The following is a 19,301-nucleotide window of genomic DNA, read 5'->3' on the forward strand; positions in this document are numbered from 1 at the left end:
ACCGAAAAGTATTAAAAATACCGAAAACGGTCACCCTGGTGCAAATTCTGGCGCAATTTTCTTGGCTTGCTAGCAGTGTGAACGTGGACTTACTATACGGTCTGACTTTCAGAAATATACCAAAATGTACCGTCTCATTTGTAAAGTATACCGCAAATATTTGAGCAGGTCGCCGCCTTCAATCTACGCCGTCGGTACCTTCTCCGCGGGTGACTCTGCCGTAGCTCCTCGTCCTTTCGGGAGGTCCAAGAGATGACGCTGGACTGTGGCAGCCACTAGCTGTCCCGCTGCGGGCCATAGCCATGATGCCGCTGCTGTGTCGCTGAGTCGGCAATGTGGCGTCTCGTCCACTGCAGCAGGGACCACGCGCACGGGACATAGAGCTGGGCTTTAGCGTTCAGACGAGTAAGTGAATCAGTATATAATAGTGGATATATTTTAAAATATATCTTCCTTCACAGAAGGCTTATTTACCCTACGCTTTGCCACAAAACGAGTCGTATCCGATTTCCCTCGCCAGACGAAGTTCTATCCAGGCATTACCGAGGCGTTTTCGAGACAGACGGAGTCCTATCCTAGCCAGACAGAATCGTATCCCAGCAGCGCACCCATTGCAAGATCCGAACATAGGAAGCCATCGTCATCTCACGACCCAGCCATCGACAACAAGGACTTTGACTACGACAGCCAAGGGAAGAGCTACGCAGGCTACTACGCTCTAGATATTCCTCGTCGTTGTTATGTTTAAGGATATACGCGTCCATGCATTTAGATAGTAGATACAAAGGTTTTCCACTTGCTTATTTATTTATACTAAGCTAAGTTATGATGAATAAAACAATTGAAAAAAAAATTGCTCGCCCAGATCGGTTCACAAATAGCGGAGAAAACTAAATATTTTTGATTGGCGAAAATGTCCTTGATTCTTGATAAGGACTCCATCAAATCAGGGATGTTTTTCAAGCATAGGAACGCCCAGAAAATAGCCGAGAAAAGATATATGTGCCTTGAGAAAATATCATTGATTCTTGGTCCTTGAAAAGGACTCCATCAGATCAAGGATGTTATTCCCAACACAGGAAGCTGTCGCACGTCCCGTACGGGCCAAAAATGGCCGAGTAAACTAAATATGTATGGTTGGGGTTATTGGAGTCCTTACCGAAGGATCAAGGAAATTTTTCTGATCACGGGGGTCATGGCACGGCCCAATCGGGCCAAAAATAAGGAAGAAAAGAAGATATATATATCTGGAGAAAATTTCCTTGATCCTTGGTCCTAGATAAGGACTTCATAAAATCAGGGAAATTTTTCCGATCACAGGAAGCCGTCGCATGTCCCGATCGGGCCCCAAATAACGGAGAAAACAATACTGGTTTTTAATTTGTTATTTTTGAAAATGTAGTTCAAGAAACCACCGATAGCGGCGCCACCGTACAAAAAACAAAAACTCGCGTCAAAATGGCTGGGACACCAGGCAAACAGAAATCAGCAGAAGGTCGATGATTTTTTAAAAAAATTGTGAGCTCCCTAAAGTATGCTGCGAATTTTTTTTGAAATTCCTACAGTTGCTTGCTGCTGATTTCTGTTCGCCTGGTGTCCCATCCAGTTTTTGGCCATTTGGCGCGAGTTTTTTTTCTTTTGTACGGTGGCGCCGCTATCGGTGGTTTCTTGAACTACATTTTCAAAAATAACAAATTTAAAACCAGTATTGTTTTCTCCGTTATTTGGGGCCCGATCGGGACATGCGACGGCTTCCTGTGATCGGAAAAATGTCCCTGATTTTATGAAGTCCTTATCTAGGACCAAGGATCAAGGACATTTTCTCCTGTGATCGGAAAAATGTCCCTGATTTCATGGAGTCATTATCAAGGATATCTTCTCTAGACATATATATCTTGTTTTCTTCGTTTTTGTGGCCCGATCGGGGCTGCCATGGCCCCCTGTGATGAGAAAATTGTCCTTGATCCTTCGGTAAGGACTCCAACAGCCCGAACCATACGTATTTAGTTTTCTCGGCTATTTGTGGCCTGATCGGGACGTGCGACGGTTTCCTGTGATCGAAAAAATGTCCCTGATTTGATGGAGTCCTTATCAAGGATCAAGGACATTTTCCCCAATCAAAATTATTCAGTTTTCTCCGCTATTTGTGAACTTTCCCCGATAGTGGATGCAGCAAGGATGATTTTTCAATAGTTTTATTCATCATAACTTAACTTAGTATAAATTAATAAACAAGAGGAACAAAGTTCTAAGCCTAACAACATCGAGATATATCTAGTCTAGTAGCCCGCGTAGCAGCTCCCTTGGTTGTCGTCAAAGTCCTTGTTTTCCATGTTTGAACTGGCACAGCCATATGCATTGTTAGTGGTGTCGGGGACCCTGGCATCGATTGTACTATCGATACATCAATTTTTGTTCAGTATCAAAAATATTACTATTTGTCAGTCTTGTAAAGGACAGAAATTACCACCCCGGTAAATAAATTTTGGGGGCCAATTTTGAAAATAAAATATCAGGGATTCATTTAGTTTCGTTCCATCTAATTTGTAGCGAAAATTGTAAAACGTAATCATTGGGTCACAAAAATTTGAATATATTTCAAGTGTTCATTCGTATTTCTTCGTGTTCCTTTACAAAAGGTACATAAATAAATAGATTCTAGATTAACATTTGATTCTGGTAAAAAAGTTGAAAAAGTAAGTTAATTCTCTATATTCATAAACTTAATCGAACTTAATAAGGTGGTTGTGCCTTGCCAAGGAACATTACTAAATCAAGGTAGCAAAATCGTCTTTTATAAAAATGTCGCAGGAAGTACGGATCGGATAGAGAAGTGGAAGCTATAACAAAATATTACATGGCTTGCCAATTGAAGAAGACATGTTTTGATGGAACGGTATGGTTTTCATGCAGCACTTGGTGGCTTTACTTTGCCTTTTTAGATTCCTTCTTTTTGCTGCTGCCGCTACTGCTGCCCTCCTCCTTCTCTTTCTTCTCCTTCTTTTCGGGCTTTTCCTCGGGATGATCTTCATAGCTGTTGAAGTGATATTATATTAACAAGATCAACAAACAGGTTTATACTTGATTTTAACTTACGCAAAGAGTACTTTCAGCTCGCCTCGGATAAGAGCCACCAGAAGGGGTGTACCCATGCAGGCCGGGACCAGATAGAGCAGCGCCGGTTGGGCCTGCTTGAAGACATGCATCACAAAGATCGTGGCCATGAGACCCAGGAAATAAGCCGCCAATGTGGAGTAGAAATAAATGCGCGTCTTCCTCTTCTTGCTGTCGTCGAATCGCAGGAGCAGGGCAATGAAGATGCCCGGAATGACAATGTCGCCAAGACCCAGCATGGCAAAGTTGGAAGCATTTAGGCCATTGTCGATGAGATCCTGGGGGAAGACTAGTTTGATGGGGGCCTCAAAGCTTTTCGCCACGGTCACCATGACATTGGTACCAAACACCCAGAAGATGTCATAGAAGAAGAGACCGCTTAGCAGGATGACGCCAGTCACAAAGTTGTTCAAATGGAGCATCTCCACTCCGTTGATGGCAAAGGCCAGGCCGAACAGGTTGTTGGCTATCCAATGCTTCTTCAGGAGATACCACACGCCTATGACCGACGAGATCACCAGGCACACAATGTCGTGTGTGGAAAACTTATAGTTAATGAGATCCTCCTTGTGCTTACCCTCGCCGCTGGTGAAGAGTATGTGGAAGGGAACTTTTGGCACGGCGGCGGGCATCAACGAGTTCATCACAGGGCTGAGAAGGTGCGCCAACGCAATCACGCCCAGCACGAAAAAGTAGCCGGTGAGCAAGAAGTTGATGTGCCCCTTCTGGAATATCTTGAAGAACAGATACAGGCCGAAGAGGGCGGCCGAGGCAATCAGTGGAAAGTACATGGCGTCTTTCTTTGTCATCGTGTCGGCTTTCTCCCCCGTAGACTGCGGCGAAGCGATGGAAACCAGTGAGTGGGAGAGCAAAGTAAAATTATTGCAACAAATGACCCACCTTTTTCAGCTTGTGCAGTTTCACGGAACGTATCGAGCCGAAAATAATGGGCAACATGGCCATAATCACTAAGCTGCCGTATGCCACGGCGATGCCCTCCGGGCTGGACGGTGTTTTTTTCTCATTGGACGCGGTTTCGTTTTTCACGTTCACATTCTCAAATATTCCTTTGATAGTCTCTTTCACAGAGTCAATTATTTCGTCCGCCATGGCTTCTTGTATTTATTAGAAAATCGTTCGTCGAAACTGACACGCAGCCAGGTACACGTCAATATTAGTGATGGTAGATATGTTTATCAATATATCGATATATATTTTTTGTGATAATATATTTGAAGGTGATCTGATTTTAGATTGGCAAAAATATTAACATGGATATATTTCTGGGATATATCATCTACGAACCTAAGTTTTTGAATTTTTACCAAATTGGCTTTATTTTTCTGTTTTTTCACGTCATTGGATCAGATATACGGACTTTTGATTATACTTATCGATGCACAGGGCTAATTGCAAAACAATATCGGTATTTTTGTGCGATAAATAAATAAAAAAACGACTTCAGCGGCTTTTTTTGAAAATAACCATATTGTAGCCCACATCATATCCGATTTCTTGATTGTGTTTTGATTTGGTGGTTCAAAATATAGTTTTTCCGGCATAAGTTTTAAATATGTTTATATACCCTACATGCGAAGGCATATAGACTGGTGGTCATCGTTACGTTTTTGCAATTGTACGGTTTGCAGAGAAAGAACCGTATAAAAAGACTTGACTTGTTTCATAGTGCGGCAATGTTTATATCTGCAAATACAAACTCAATCAGTCAGATATGGCAATGCCCACATATTTCCGAGCCGCCGTTATCGCTTATCCGCTCTCCGCTGCCTGGAGCCTCGGTTGTATTTCGGCGCATTCTGACTTATCAGAGCGACGGCCATGTGCAAAACTTTGAGCTGATGCTCAGTTCTCAGTACCATTTCAGACTCGGAGGCGAATGCATTAAATACTTAAAAATCTAACTGGGAACAACAATGACGACGTCCCCAAAGATAAAAACTCTGATTTCCGGTCGTGGGATGTTGCGACTGCTGGGGATATTTGTGCTGTTTGCTGTTTCCGTGCCAGGCGCCACTTGTAAGTGCCAGTTTTTCCAGTTTCCGAGTTGTATAAGCAGCCTCCAAACCAACTCCAAAACTCCTTTAGTAGCTGACGCGGCCCCAAAAACCGCCAGTAGCGGAGGCAACAGCAACGTCAACGCCCTGGACCGTCTCCACGCGGGCCTCTTCATCAACTACGACAAGCATAGCCAGCCCTTGGACAATGGCGAGCCGTCTGCCGTCAACATGAGCCTGACCATCAACTTCATCGACATCGACGAGATGAACGGCAAGATGACGACCCACTGCTGGCTGAGTATCGTAGGTTCCCACTTCCTATGGAGTTTTCCATCGAACGCAGAATTTATCTTTGATTCCCTTTGCAGCGCTGGACGGACGAGCGGCGCACGTGGCAGCCGCAGGAGTATGAGAACATTACGGCGATCCATTTGCGTGCCAGCGAGATCTGGAAGCCGCAGATAACGCTATTCAATGGTGCCGGCGATGAGGACAGCTTCCTAGTGGACACTCAGGCGATCCTCACCCACGACGGCCAATTCCTGTGGGTGCCCCCGGCCGTGTACACGGCCTACTGCAACCTGAACATGATCAACTGGCCGCACGACGAGCAGACGTGCAAGCTGAAGATCGGCTCCTGGGGCGTGCGCCACATCAATGCGGATTACAACAAAATGGAGAAGGGGCTGGACTACGATGGCCTGATGCAGTCCACCGAGTGGCAGATTATCTCTGGAGACACGAAATTCGTGCCCCAGGACTACTACAGCTACCTGGAGTACACCCTGACGGCTCAGCGACGTTCCAACATGTACACGGCCATCATTTACACGCCTGCCGCCTGCTTTGTGATACTGGCACTATCCGCCTTTTGGTTGCCTCCTCACATGGGTGGCGAGAAGATCATGATCAACGGCCTTCTCATGATTGTGGTAGCCTCCTTCCTCATGTACTTTGCCCAACTGCTTCCCGTGCTGGCCAACAAGACGCCGCTTGTGGGTGAGTCTGCCGATCCATCCATGTCCAGTAGTGCAGTAATCCTCAGTGCTACCTCCCTTCTTAGTTGTGTTTTATAGCTACACTCTGCTGCTGCTGAGCATCTCCACCATTGTGGAGGTGGGAGTGCTCTACTTGGCGACGGCCAAGCATAAGCGACGCGTGCCAGACTGCCTCAAGAAGCTGCTTCACGGTAAATTCGGCTCCTGGCTGTTTCTCTCGCACTTCAGCTCCGAGGCTGAGCAGCAGGCGGACAAGAACAAGGAGATGGACGAGCATGTCTATGACAACGCCGATGGCGATCCGTCCGAACCGCTGGATATCAATCCCTCGGAGGTACCCTCGTCCCGGGCCATCCAGTTCGAATGGGCCCTGCTGGCCACGGCCATGGATCGTGTCACTTTTGTGGCCTTCAGTCTGACCTTCCTCATTCTGGCCATTGTGTGCCATGTCTAGGATATCCCAGCTCGCCTGGATAGCTGTGAAATCTGTGTATCGTATCTGTATCTGTATCTATATCTGTATTTGCGTATTTTTCTTGTATTTGTATTTACTATATCTCTGTGCTTGTGTGTGGGTGGTGAACTTAGTGAGCTTAGAAATATATAATGATGAGACCTCTACTGGGATGCTGGATGCATTACATGGATATGCTTATGCTTACAGCTAGAAGCGAGGGATAACAGACGAAGTAACAAATTGGCTCTCCTCTTATATTGCTCTGCGATGCTCCGGGCTATCACAATTCCTCAATTAACCGAAAGTATCTGGAATTATGCGGAAATTACTCGTGTCGTACCTTTTTACGTCCTTTTATGGTCCGGTCCGCTCTGCTCCCGGACTCGAAATGCTCTTTAAACAGAGTGGGGGTGAAACGGGGCAGCGGGGACAACTGACTGCCATCTGCGCAATGGGTGGTCCCTGCGCATCTCCCCCTCACACGCCACCCCCTGCCCAGTAGGTCGACTGATTACAACCCCACAAAACAAATTGGGGTAGTTCCCGGCTCCATCTTCAATTAAATGCATTCGTGGATGGGGTGTTCTGGTCATAGGTCGAGGCTGTATTCCCCGCCCCTGTGCCTGTCCCTGTTCCTGTTCTGCCTGCCTGTTCAGCCACTGTCCCGCCGTGGAATGGTGCTGTAAACGCCGCCGCCGATGTCGATGAGGACGGACCATTGCCGGGCGAGGGCTGTGATGAGACCGTCGAAGGCGACGGGAATCCCAGACTGGAGCTCGTCGAGGCGGGCGATGTGTGGTGGTGCAGGAAGTGCGGCTGTCCGGCATGGACATGTCCGTGGCTGTGTGGATGCGAGTGCGGATGATGATGATGTGGATGCTGGGCGTGGTGGTGGTGCAGCGGCGGGTGGCGGGTCAGGGGCATTCCGCCGCCGGGATGATGATTGTAGGAACCTAGCATATTGGCGGCCGGATCGCCGCCCTGCGCCTGGGCCTGGCAGGCGGCCATCAGGCCATGGAAGTCGAACTTGTAGGCGTACCGCTTGCCATGCACCTTGGTCATGATGTTCTTGTCGTAGTAGTACCTGCAACACATAATTTTGAGGGATTGCCTGATGGATATACTCACATGGATTGACTCACCTGAGAGCCCGGCTCAACTTGTCGTAGTTCATGTTTGGCTTGGCCTTGCGCTCGCCCCATCGCTTGGCCACCTCGTCCGGGTCAATGAGCCGGAACTCCCCCGATTGGCCTTCCCAGCTGATGTAAGCGACGTTCGACGAATCAGCGAGCAGCTCCAGCAGAAATTGCCACAGCTGTATTTGCCCGCCGGAGCCCTGGGCAACCAATCGGTGCGAGGCAGCGTTCAGCAGTTGATACGGATCTGAAAGAGAGACAAAACACGCGAATCAGCCAACAGATACACAACAGATGCCCATGCCCCCAAGCCAGACAGACAGAGAAAGAGAGCCATACAAAGAGAGAGAGAGAGATTCGCGAGAGAAGTCCCACCCAGCCAAACGAGATTTTCTGGTCAATGTCTCTTTTTCGCTGCCTCTATGTATGTCGTTGTGGACGTGGCAAGAGTGCCAAACAACGGAACGAAATGTAATGAAATGCCATAAGCCAGTCGCGGATTCACAGAAACTCATTCCACAAGAGGCATAAATCCTGGACCCGCCATTTGGGGATATTCCCATACCCATTGCTGGTCTATAAGGGGAAATCCCTTCAAAGTGCCGGCTCCGAAGTCACGAAAGTGTCATAAGCCACCAGATGACAGGATGACTCACGGCCAACCAAGCAAAGCAAGGCAAGCCAAAGCAAAGCAGTCCAAGAGCAAAAATTCCCTCACATAGACAACAACATCAACATCATCATCATCATCAGATATACCATCCATTCATATTTCTAGGCGCACCACAGCACCGTAGCACCGCTCACCGGAAATACCAACGATCAAGTGGTTGCCGCCGCCATTGAGGAGGAATCGTTCATTCATCTCGTTGTGGCTCTGGCTCTGTCTGCTCAGCGGAAATTCCAACGAATTTTGGCAACATTTCTCACCGTTAAACATGATCGAGCCGTGTGTGTGATCAAGGTGGTGTTGGTGGTGATGATGGTAGTGGTGCACTGCCGCCGCCGCCGCATGATGCGGATGATGTGCCGCCGTCGGGGCTGGTTGCATGCGAAGACCAAAGCGACGGTTGAAATCCTCCGAGAGGCGCCACATGACGCCCACATCCACGCTGACGCTCATGGTTCGATTGGGGGATTCACGGATCGAAAGCAGCACCAATTTTCACATGAACTTTCGGGATCGGGAACTTCGCAAATTTTCGGGCAATTCCACACAAATATATTTTCAGAGCACCCAAATGGCAGTGGATTTTTATTTTGTTATCAGAGTTCACTTCTCGGTAACATCACAGGCGAACCGTTTCGGGCAAACGCCTTTTGGCAACTGAATCGCTGACTGGGTGGCTTCTTATCACTTGACTAATGCTGCCGTACCGTGTGGCATCTTCGTCGAGGCAGCGGCTCCTGCTCCACACACAGCTCCACAGCTCCGCTTTCGACTGCCTTTCACCTGCGCAGCTGGTGGTAAATGCTGCTTCGGCATTCGGTGGCAGAGAGAAGTCACAAAGTCGCAGAGGCCACGTGCAGCCACTCAACCTCACCACCCAGCACCCACCACCTCCAAGGGCACACACACAAACACCACACATACAGTGGGAATAAGAAGAGGAAGGGTAGCGTTTGTGGGCCGAAGCGATTGATACCCTTGCAGTGGGAATGCATATACATACGGTGGCTATATCTTATAGTCATTCGATTTAGATGGATGGATTTAGATGGCATGGCATTAAAGCATTAATATTTTAAACGATGATCCGTTTGACATTTTTGATTTATGATATATATTCTCTGACTACAGACTATATTCTTCCTTTTCTGCATAGCATTATAGTAGCTTTTGGGCAAAAAGGGTATAAAACCCAAAAGGTATGGTATGGGAGCATTGTGGCAAGGACTCAGATATTTCAACTGTAATCTGTGCCACGGCGACGCGTAATCCCGTTTGGCATAAAAAACAAATCAATTAAATCGACGCCGCCTTCTCTGTCTCTCTTCTTCTGGCTGTCTCCTGGCTCTTGTGGATCAGCAGCATATGCCAGACCCAAATCAGGAGGAGGCTTTCCTCTGCCACAGGAAGGATGCGGACGAATGAATATTTTCCTGTGCCCAAGGCAGCCGCCATCCGCCATCCGCCTGGAGCTGACCACCCGCAGTGCTGTTGTCACCGAATCCCCCTTCGATTCATCCTCCTGCCACTGCCACTGCCTCAGTGCCACATTGCTGCTTTCATGAGTGACATGACTTGGTGACTTTTGTGTCGCTGCCGTGGGATTATTTTGATTTTATTATTAGATGCCACATCCTGCGAGAAATTATCATATTTACATCGTTTATTATTAAGTTCATCACTTGACGCGACCGCCTGCTAAGTCTCCTCCTGGGTCCCCCTTCCTCCTCTTCCTTCAAGAGTTAATAACTGGAAAAGTGTTGCATACTTTGCTGCTGTCGCGAGGGGATTTTCCCAGCGATTTACGTTTATGGAGTTGCAAAAGAAAGTTGGAGAGGAAAAGCCAGAGGCGGCAGGTAATTAAAAGCTTGTTCCTAATGCTGGGATCGCCCCCCGCTTCCACCTTTTTCGAGAACTTTTCCGCTTTATCAGACCCGTAAGAGACCATCGAGAGGGGTGGTCCAGGCGGCGGAAAAAAACAATCAATGAAGCACATAAGTAACGCGTCTATCAGCGAGTCGGCATCTTAATCAGTTCCCATTTAGCAGGAGAGGTCAAAAGGATTCAATTGATGCCTTGACCACAAAGGATTCTCATTCTCCCACACACACATATGGACCTGCCCGTCCACTCCCCCCACTTTCACAATCGCACCACTGGGAATAGGACGTGAACCCAATTACCAAGCAGCTCGAAGCTCAATCTCTGGACGCCTCAGATTTATGTGGCTCAAGATTAGATACAGTTACTCACTTGGCTCGTTCTCGTGGAGCATGGGACTCGTCTCGCGGCCCGTGGCTTGGTATAAGCTGAGAGCAAAATGCTTGGCCATGAGCGTGCCTCCGCGACGGGATCCAGCACAGACCCAGAAATCGGCTCGGCTCAGTTCGCACAGCTCCTGGCCGTCCTTGGGAAAGCGTCCGATGTCCGGCTCCGGATCGATCTTGAACTTGCGCGTCAGCCATTTCACCCAGCTGGCAATGTCCTCGGTTGTCCAGGCATGCGGATCCACGGGCACTTCGACGGGTGTGACGGAGTCACTGGACTCGATGGATGGTTCTCTGCTTTCACTGCGGATTGGTAGAGGTAGAGGCGGGGATGTGTGAGGATCGGGCAATGGTACAGCCACGGGCACGGGCAAATCGGGGGCGGGTTGCAGTCCGTGGCTGCTTTTACTGCTTCTAGAGGAGCCGGATGTATCCGAATCAGAGTCCGTTGTGGAGTCCGAGTCCGAGGAGGTATTGGAGTCGCTAGTCGAACTGCTGCTGTAGCGCCGCCGGCGGCATCGTCTCTGCTGGTAACCTCCTCCTCCACTCCCCGCCTTTGACGTCGCCTTCTCCGACGACTCTTCCAGTTTCGATTCGGTTGTAGGTCTAACTGTCTTTGGTGGGACATCCTGGTGCATGGGATAAAGGCTGAGCCCAATCACTGGCCTCGCACCGTGTATGGTTTGTATGAGGCTTTGGCTGTGGCTGTGGCCCTGCACAAGGGCCATTAATGTGGGGGACACTGTCTCCTCAGCTTTGTACTTTACTTTCGAGAGACATGGGGGGATTCCTGGAACGGCACTTATTTGCACACTCGTATGTATATTTATTGTCGCCCCGCCAACCGGTTGGACGCAGACGCAGCGAAACGGATTTAGGATTGTAGTCCGTTATGGTTCGATGATTCACCGGTATTTCACCTGCTGCTGCCCGCCGAACGGAATCACTTTCCACGTGCCGTTGAATGCCGCGGAAATCTTTAGCCTGGCACAGCGGATTTTTCCGTTTGGAAAATTTTAATAACCGTAATAACCGTTATTGCCCCTACTCGACGACTATCGAGCTGGATATGCGATCGATTGATCGATGATCTTTGATCCACACAGGCCGACCGAGTTCCACAGAGGCGACCGCTCCGATTGGGGTATGACGAGTTAATGATCGGCCCGAGTGGCCGGTGATAAAGCCATGACGATAAAGCCACCAGCCACCACAGAGCTTTCCTCGCTCTCTCTCGCATGCTTTAGCCAAGATCCGAGTGCCCCGTGAGCAATCGGCAGCCTTCGTCGAATGCGCGAATACTGTTACTAGTTTGCCCACTGAATTCTCCATGGGTCCGCGGAGCTTTTGCGCCACTTGCTCTCACGATCCGTCGCTCTCTCTCGCCTTATCGGGCGCTCGTCGGATCGTCAGCAAATAGCAACCTTAAGCATGACGTCGTTGCGTGAGTCATACGCCAAGCGAGTAAGCGAAACAACGTCGATGGAGTTCCCCAGGGGCACACGATCGTAGAGGGACGGAGGGGGTAAGGTCGTCTCTGCCCGGCATACGAAAATTCATTCATCGTTTTGCGATCGCTATATCTTTCTCTCTCCTCGGTGTTTGTCGCGTCATTTTTCTGGGAAAACTGGCATGAGTCGTGCCGCGGCCTATTGCCTAAATACTGATACAACATCTCTCTTCATCTCTCATAATTTGGCTTCGATTTGCGATACGGATTGCTCTTTTTGGCCACGGCCACTGGACGACAGGTCGTGTAGTATTCATGTGTAGATTCATGGGCACCGGGGATTAGGCGACCGACCCCTCATTTTGTGGAGCAAAGAACACCGCCGATGCCTGGGGGCCAGTGGACAATTGCCCCATTATGCAGATTATTTGAATTCCGTGCGAGATTCCGGGAATCGCTTCTGATTTCATAGCATAGGACGCTTTTGGCGTAAGTGATTCATGCCAAATTCAATTGCTCCTCTCACTCTAGGCGCCCGCCCTCCGTATCTATTTTTCTCTCAGGCGCCAGCGATACAAACAATCATATCGCTGTTGATATTCGTACCCTGTACTACGAGTATACGAGAGAGTATATCTAATGGGAGAGCCATACGTACGCACAACTGGCTATTGGAGAATTTTAGAAGCCCTTAAACTAATATTTTAAGCATTTTCGCAATCAAAAAATTGGTCGAACTTTAAGTTGAGTTTGATAGATTCCTTTATGCTAATCTTTATCCAAGTTTCAGCAAAGTTTAACGACATCTAAGATAGTTCTCAAGTGCCAAATCATAATTTTGTATGACTCAGACCTTAAGACCTCAGACATCAGTTTATATTTCCAATCAATTTTGCTGAAAAAAAACCCTATAATCAGTTGTTCCCATTTCTAATCAATTTTGCTGAAAATACTCTCAAATTGAGAAAGGTAATGTTCGCAGAAAACGTATGGTTTAGTCACACTTTTAAAGATAAGAATCTGTTCTTTGGTACGATTATGATTAAAGCTATTGAGTATGCAGCGATTTCATACATACATACATATTTCCAAACGATTGAATAATATTTTCATTATTGCCAGCTATTAAATTCATTTCACTGCGAGAGTGTTGTATTGTAGGCCTTGTAAGTTTTTTAGGTTCTTTAGCAGGTATTCCATAGTCGCCTCGTTTGGAATGTGTATTGTTTATATTTATTTTATGGTGACGCGTTGAAGCCTACGTTGTGTGTAGAGGAGAGCTTTTACTACGCAGACCCGACCATCTCGAATATTTCATTCATAAAAACCTCTAATGGGTCGATGGCTTGTGAGGGAATGGGGCGTGAAGGGAGAGCTGCTGCTGTGAGCAATATTGCGAAATAGTATGGATTGCTCATTGTTGCATTCATTTACGCGTAGGTTCGCTGGAGGGTGACCCTTGGCCGGATTTAGTTCTGGGGGTGGGCGATTCCTAATGCAGTTCCTCTCTTATCTCCTCGTCGTCGGCGTCATCATCATCGTCACTGGTTGTGCTCGTTGTGGTAGTCATGCTGGTAGCTGTGGTGGCTGTGGTCACCTGACGACCCGAGTTCCAGATCAAATTAAAATCCAAGTCGCATTCCTTTGCCACCTTCTGTACGAGAGCTCGGTCCAGCAGACCCGAGGCGCTCCACGAGTTGTCCTTTACGGCTAGCTCCTTGAGAGCGCGTCCCGCCTCCGGATATTGCTTGGCATAAACGAGTGCACGCACAAGCATGGCCAGAATGTGGGAGTGCCGGATGGGCGGCAGCTCAGGCTTGACTGAAAGAGGACAATCAATCAATAAAATACAAAGTCAGGAAAGATACTCCTAAGAAATAACCTACTCAGCATGTTGCGGCAGGAGCCAATGACGGCCTGGTTGTCGCCGTCCCGAAGCGCTTGCTGGATCTCTAGGATCTGCTTGACGTCGGCCACCGTGCGCTGGAGATTGTTGTAGGCGTGCTGGGCGTGGCTCAGTTTCTCCAGGCACTTGGAGGCCTCCTGCATGGCAGTCAGGGCCTTTCCATAGTCCTGGTACTCCTCGATCTCCATCGAAGCGCAGATCGCATAGAAGTTGGCCAGCGAATCGAAGGCCTGACCCTTGGTGTAGAAGCTGACGATGTGCTTGAGGATGGAGGCATCGCCTTGCCAGTCCAGGGCCTGCAGGTAGTTGGCCGCCATAATATACACCTCTCGCTGGCGGGACATGTTCGCGAAGAACACGATCTTGTCGGTGTTTCCCGACTTGAGGAGGCTCTTCATGGCCCGCATCTTATCCCCCGCCTGGGTGAACTTCTTGGTGGCGCTGTGGTAGTCGCCCTGCTGCTGCAGCAGCTCTCCAAGCTGTACGAGGATAGTGGTGCGCTTGGCCTCCTCGAAATCCCCCTTGTCGGGGGTCAGCATCTCAGCCAGCTCCTCCGTCACGGGCACACCCTTCTCTGTGCAGATTCCAACAGCCCGCTCCAGGTGGTTCGTTTTGGCCAGCAGATGTACGGCCTTCTGGTGTTGCTCGATGCTGCAGAAGAAGTCCGCACAGCGGTTGATTAGCTCCGCATCCGAGTCTGGACTGAGCTCCGTGGCAATAATCTCGAGGATCTCCGGCTGCTGCGACTCGAATGCCATCTCCAGGGCCTTGTGAAGCATGCCCGCCCGGTGGTAGAGCTCCACTGCGTGCTTGAAATTTCCGCACTCCTCAAAGTAGGCGGCCGCAATGGCCTTGTCCCGCTGCCGCGAGGAGCTGGCCACCGTCCAGAGCTCCTCCTGGAAGTCGTTCTCCTTGCAGATGCGAATGGCATTGCTGAAGGTCTGGGCGCGCGTGAAGAACATAATGGCCTCCTGGAACTTGCCCACGTTCTCGTAGTGCCGCGCCAGATGGTAGCAAGCGGCCCGATCACCCGACTGCCTGGCAATCGCATCCGCCTTGGAGATCTTTCCCAAATAGCAGAGTATCTTCACCTACAAAGAATTAAGGGTTTCATTGATATGTTCATTGGGAATCGGAATATATTCGATGTCACCTGGGAGAACCAATCCTCTGCTTTGTGATAGACAGCCAAAGCCGCGTCCATGTCCCCGGAGCTCTCAATGTACTGACCCCACCAACGCAGTAGCTTAGGATCGCTGGTGGTCTGGATGTAGCGCTTCATGGCCCCGGGATTCTCGATCAGCAGTTGGGTGATGTTCTGCGACGGGTTCTGGGTTTTTTCAAAGTACTCCAGGGCCCCCTTGATGTCGCCTTTTTCGCGCAGCGCTTGTGCCTTCTGGTAGTAAGTGTGCTTCAGGTGAATCCTGTCCTCCTTTTCGGCCATTTGGAGCGCCTCGTCCAGGCGGCCTGTGGCCTGCAGGAGTTTGTTGAGCAAATCGAATCGCTTGCAGCGTTTGTACAGATCCTTGGCCTCCTCGATCATTCCCAGTTCGATGGCCAGGACGGCCACTTTGGCCTCTGTCTCGAGATCATCGTCTTCCATGGCCTGTCGCAAGGCGCGGACGGAACGTGCCTGCTCCAGGTGGCCCATGCACACCTTCGCCACGTCCAGGCGGTTCGTGTGGACGCACATCTTGGCCAGATTCGTCCAAATGACCTTCGACTGGATGGAGCGGATGCTGCGGTAGGCCAGATCCATGTTTCCCTCCGCCACGTGCAGGCTGAAGTTCAGGACTAGTTTCCTGGTTGCCGCATCGCACTGACGGAGATCTGCAAAGTCCTGCAGCGGCTGCTCTTCCACCATATTGATCTTCAAGCGGACCACGCTGGGCACGCAGAGGTTCAGCAGCTGGCAGCCAGCGGTCACCAGCTGTGACTCGAGCATATTGAGACCTGATCCCTGACTCTGATCCGAGTAAAACATCAGCATGATCTTCGACTGGACAAAGTGCATGGGCGGCTGATGAGAGTTTGAGTTCTTGGCTGTTGGCTGAGGCTTTTGCATCATCGATTTCACCTCCATGGCCAGGAGTCGCGGCTCCTCCGTGTCCCAGAAGAGCCTCACTGGCAGACTGGTCTCTTCTTGCAGGTCGTACTCGAAGAGATTGTTGCGCTCAAAGTCCCAGCAGAAGAGCGCGGAGCGGGGCATGAAGCTGCTGTTGGCTATGACCATGGCCAGGTGGCTGCCCTGGCTGTTGCACTTCACCAGAATGAACTCGCCAAAGTCGTCGAAGATGTCGTGCCCAGACTTGCTGGGAAAGAGCAGCTTGGGATCGTGCCGCGAAACGTCATAGGCCTTTACATACCCGTTCATCGTGAAGACGGAGAGGTAGCAGCCACTCAAGTCCATGCCAATGATCTTTCCCTCAATGTCACTGGCCTGGATGCGGTGCAGCACCACACCGCCCACGGAGTAGACCATAATGTCGCTGCTAGACAGGCAGAAGATATTCTGGTTCTGGAGGCACAGCAGCAGGCACTCGGCGGAAAAGGTCTGCAGCAGCTTCACACTCAGCGACGGAGGGGAGGCCGTGGAAGCAGGAGGATCTCCACCGTCCACAGCCACTGCCTCCAGCACCTCGTCAAACTCATCCATGTCCTTGTCCACTTTCTGGAGGCTATACGAGGAGATACTCCGTCCGTTGCTCATCACGAGGCTGAGCTCGTTCAGGGCCAGAGCCGTCACAGCAAACTCGGACTGGATACTCGTCTGCCGTCCGCTGCAGTGCGTCAGCTGCACCGACTTGGCCGATCGCTGCACCGCCCACAGCTCTCGGGTATGGAACGCCAGCAGCGGCTGCTCCTTCAGCATGTACACATTTGACAGACAGTTGACCAGCATGCAGGGCTTCGAGAGCTCGTTGAATCCCCACTCGCAGCTTCTGACGGCGCCCCGAACCGAACATATGTTCGTCAGCTGCCAGATATCCTCCGGTGCGGTCACCAGGCGAGTGCCACTGCGCTTCCAGGTGTAAAGGTTGCCCAGGGAGGTGCCGGCGCACAGGGTCTGATAGCTGGCACTGTACGCCAGGCAGGTGAAGATCTCCCCACTGCTCAGCTGGCCGTACTTGATCGGTTTGCGAGGCAGTATGTTGTTGCTTTCGGTGCTATCCTGGCTGAAGAAATTGTTCGACGAGGTGGTCGTAGTGACATTGGCCAGGCTGGAGAGTGAGGAGTTCAAATGGCTAGAGCTGGGCAGATCCATTCTTAGGAGATAGTTGTCGCTCCGCTCAATGTCCCAGATTCGCACAAAAAGATCGCCTGCATAAGAAATATGATATTATTTGAGGGAATTTCAATGGAAAATTATTGATGATCCACCTGTGATGATGGCCAGGCTGTTGCCCGACCACGCTATGCCACCCTGCCTGCCCCCACCACGGCCGCTCATCTTTACGCGATCCAGTTCAGTTAGAATTCCCGTAGACTCCACCAAAAAGAGAACCACAGTCAAGTCCTCCATCAGGCAGATGACTGCATCCCTAAAACAGCAAACAGAAGAGCTTACAGATGAAGTTTCTTTGCATTTTCTTACTTTTTGGGATGCCAGAGCATCTGGACTATGGGCGGCAGAGAGCCGCACTTCATCACCTCGATGCAGGCCCCGCCCTGGTTGATGTAGTAGACCACGCCTCCTTGTGTGCATGCATAGAAGCAATGATTGTCCCGAACTCCGGAATGAGTGAGGCCACGGGCAGCGGTTCGTGGCCGCCAGTTGGTGAGCGTGTCCAAGGCGTTCTCATCGCCGGCCACCGCCGCCTTGGCCAGATTTGCCATCTCCTCACGCACCTCGCTCTCGACGGTGCGTCGGAAGCAGGCCAACAGCAGCACCTCTCGCAGATCGTGCGAGAACATGGTCAGAAACTGGTACTGTCCATCGCAGCGCCAGCCGGTGACCAGACCCATTGCATCCGCCGTGACCATGCGGCCTCCCTGCTCGCTGAATTGCAGCAACACAATGGCCGCTTTGTGGGGTGCATTGACGCTGGCAAATTCCCGATGACCGGCAAACCAAACGTGTATGTCTCCGTGTTCCCATCCACTGGCCAGCAGCGCCTTCTCCGGGTGCCAGCACAAGGCGGTGGCCTGCGAGGTGGCATGCACTGGATAGGTTACATCTCTTTGCGGCTCACCCTGAAAAGAAGTCTCAAATGAGATAATAAATAATGCAAGCGTGAAAGAACTTACGGTATCTGCAAATATGGTGACGGAACCGCCCCGATCCGGGCTGAAGGAGGCCACTGCGAAGAGGGGCTCATTGGGATGCCAGCTGCTGATGGTACTCACTGCATCCGAGTCCAAAAACTCAATTTTAGTGTCAAAGTACAGCGTCATCTCGGAATTTTCCTCTCAAATGCGGCAGACAAACCCACAACAAAACGAAAAGAAGCGCCACTGGCAACGGTTGCCATGGCTGCTAACGGTTTTTTGCCAGCCCTGGAAAGCACAGAGTGTACTTGTGTAGTTGCATTTCATCACGTAGGAATTTGTTTGCTAATTCAATCCCCCTTAGAGGCATAATACTGTTCAGCCAAAGTTATATTAAATAAAAGGTAAGACAGATACTCAATTGGCCCGACAGGTTGTTGCACTTGCATTCCAGATGTAATGGCAAAGAGAGTGGCCTTATCTGCTCTCCCACTTCAACGTATGCAACAACTGAGCCGAGGTTAGATTAAAAGTAAGGTAAGGCAGTACAGCAAAGCTGCATCAGTGGGCACAAAAAGCTCCTGCAATTCATTCCGTTATCAAAAAAAGAGCGAGAGAATATGCGGGCCTTACCTAATATTTATTATTCGCTGACTCAGACTACGCAACTAAAAGCACACTAGTGCAATGTGTACTTACCCATACAGACAGCTTTAAATAGTTCCATCATGTACATACGCACATACACTCCGCGACACTTGAATACGACTAAATATAAAAGCCCTAACATTTATAGAAGATTAATCATTATTCAATAATCATTAAATGAGATTAAGGAAAAAATGGAATTGATATAACTCGAATTTCTGCTTTTCAAAAGACCGCTTTTAACACAGACACACCTAGTGCTACCAATTTTCTTTACTTTTACTTACCACAACACATATTTTTCTTAGATTAAGGACACTTCGATTGATTTTACAGAATTTTTCCTCGCGATCAGAGCCAATAAAATCGAATCTGTAAATATGCATATTTTTAATGTGTCCTATTCAAGCATCGCGGAGTGTACAATA

General features: G+C 49.6%; 5 protein-coding genes and 1 long non-coding RNA gene across 7 annotated transcripts; 2 read left to right on the forward strand and 4 right to left on the reverse strand.

Annotated features, from left to right (window-relative positions):
* The first annotated feature begins 145 nt into the window (after positions 1 to 145).
* On the forward strand, positions 146 to 853 carry LOC117188920. The gene is made up of 2 exons (XR_004472975.1): positions 146 to 405; positions 462 to 853. It is a non-coding gene; the product is annotated as an uncharacterized LOC117188920 (long non-coding RNA).
* A 1,719-nt stretch (positions 854 to 2,572) lies between these two features.
* On the reverse strand, positions 2,573 to 4,295 carry LOC108163797 (minor histocompatibility antigen H13). The gene is made up of 3 exons (XM_017299287.1): positions 4,015 to 4,295; positions 3,097 to 3,947; positions 2,573 to 3,034 (listed from the first exon to the last, which is right to left on the reverse strand). Exons 1-3 carry the CDS (start codon positions 4,222 to 4,224, stop codon positions 2,926 to 2,928), a joined length of 1,170 nt encoding a protein of 389 aa, XP_017154776.1. The 5' UTR covers positions 4,225 to 4,295; the 3' UTR covers positions 2,573 to 2,925.
* Positions 4,296 to 4,947: 652 nt separating this feature from the next.
* Positions 4,948 to 6,751, forward strand: LOC108163988 (neuronal acetylcholine receptor subunit alpha-2). 2 transcript variants are annotated; one of them, XM_017299554.2, is made up of 4 exons: positions 4,948 to 5,151; positions 5,224 to 5,435; positions 5,501 to 6,131; positions 6,196 to 6,751. In XM_017299554.2, exons 1-4 carry the CDS (start codon positions 5,049 to 5,051, stop codon positions 6,582 to 6,584), a joined length of 1,335 nt encoding a protein of 444 aa, XP_017155043.1. In that variant the 5' UTR covers positions 4,948 to 5,048; the 3' UTR covers positions 6,585 to 6,751. The 2 variants fall into 2 exon arrangements, with proteins under 2 accessions (XP_017155043.1, XP_017155042.1); XM_017299553.2 differs by having other exon boundaries at positions 4,958 to 5,151; positions 5,221 to 5,435.
* On the reverse strand, positions 6,629 to 11,838 carry LOC108163987 (DNA-binding protein D-ETS-6). The gene is made up of 3 exons (XM_017299550.2): positions 10,647 to 11,838; positions 7,730 to 7,970; positions 6,629 to 7,671 (listed from the first exon to the last, which is right to left on the reverse strand). The coding sequence occupies exons 1-3, from the start codon at positions 11,386 to 11,388 to the stop codon at positions 7,143 to 7,145; spliced, it is 1,512 nt and encodes a 503-aa protein (XP_017155039.1). The 5' UTR covers positions 11,389 to 11,838; the 3' UTR covers positions 6,629 to 7,142.
* On the reverse strand, positions 7,995 to 10,630 carry LOC117188837. The gene has a single exon (XM_033393302.1). The coding sequence runs from the start codon at positions 8,844 to 8,846 to the stop codon at positions 8,490 to 8,492; it is 357 nt and encodes a 118-aa protein (XP_033249193.1). The 5' UTR covers positions 8,847 to 10,630; the 3' UTR covers positions 7,995 to 8,489.
* Positions 11,839 to 12,868: 1,030 nt separating the features above from the next.
* Positions 12,869 to 19,264, reverse strand: LOC108163400 (intraflagellar transport protein 140 homolog). Its single transcript, XM_017298662.2, has 8 exons — positions 19,161 to 19,264; positions 18,925 to 19,008; positions 18,265 to 18,513; positions 17,612 to 18,210; positions 17,398 to 17,558; positions 15,170 to 17,337; positions 13,997 to 15,107; positions 12,869 to 13,931 (listed from the first exon to the last, which is right to left on the reverse strand). The coding sequence occupies exons 3-8, from the start codon at positions 18,409 to 18,411 to the stop codon at positions 13,603 to 13,605; spliced, it is 4,515 nt and encodes a 1,504-aa protein (XP_017154151.1). The 5' UTR covers positions 18,412 to 18,513; positions 18,925 to 19,008; positions 19,161 to 19,264; the 3' UTR covers positions 12,869 to 13,602.
* Between the last annotated feature and the right edge of the window lie 37 nt (positions 19,265 to 19,301).

This window comes from Drosophila miranda, chromosome 4 (genome assembly GCF_003369915.1).
Source record: "Drosophila miranda strain MSH22 chromosome 4, D.miranda_PacBio2.1, whole genome shotgun sequence".
NCBI lineage: Eukaryota > Metazoa > Arthropoda > Insecta > Diptera > Drosophilidae > Drosophila > Drosophila miranda.

Coding starts and splice junctions, on each gene's coding strand:
- LOC108163797 (XM_017299287.1), bottom strand. CDS start 4,224: ATGGCGGACGAAATAATTGACTCTGTGAAAGAGACTATCAAAGGAATA. Junction 3,948..4,014: donor AACTGCACAAGCTGAAAAAG/GTGGGTCATTTG, acceptor GCTTCGCCGCAG/TCTACGGGGGAGAAAGCCGA. Junction 3,035..3,096: donor GAGCTGAAAGTACTCTTTGC/GTAAGTTAAAAT, acceptor TCACTTCAACAG/CTATGAAGATCATCCCGAGG.
- LOC117188837 (XM_033393302.1), bottom strand. CDS start 8,846: ATGAGCGTCAGCGTGGATGTGGGCGTCATGTGGCGCCTCTCGGAGGAT.
- LOC108163400 (XM_017298662.2), bottom strand. CDS start 18,411: ATGACGCTGTACTTTGACACTAAAATTGAGTTTTTGGACTCGGATGCA. Junction 17,559..17,611: donor ATGCTCTGGCATCCCAAAAA/GTAAGAAAATGC, acceptor TTGCTGTTTTAG/GGATGCAGTCATCTGCCTGA. Junction 13,932..13,996: donor CTCCTGCCGCAACATGCTGA/GTAGGTTATTTC, acceptor GTCCTCTTTCAG/TCAAGCCTGAGCTGCCGCCC.
- LOC108163988 (XM_017299553.2), top strand. CDS start 5,049: ATGACGACGTCCCCAAAGATAAAAACTCTGATTTCCGGTCGTGGGATG. Junction 5,152..5,220: donor TTCCGTGCCAGGCGCCACTT/GTAAGTGCCAGT, acceptor AAACTCCTTTAG/TAGCTGACGCGGCCCCAAAA. Junction 5,436..5,500: donor CCCACTGCTGGCTGAGTATC/GTAGGTTCCCAC, acceptor TTCCCTTTGCAG/CGCTGGACGGACGAGCGGCG.
- LOC108163987 (XM_017299550.2), bottom strand. CDS start 11,388: ATGGCCCTTGTGCAGGGCCACAGCCACAGCCAAAGCCTCATACAAACC. Junction 7,971..10,646: donor GCTCCACGAGAACGAGCCAA/GTGAGTAACTGT, acceptor TCTCTCTTTCAG/ATCCGTATCAACTGCTGAAC. Junction 7,672..7,729: donor AAGTTGAGCCGGGCTCTCAG/GTGAGTCAATCC, acceptor TATGTGTTGCAG/GTACTACTACGACAAGAACA.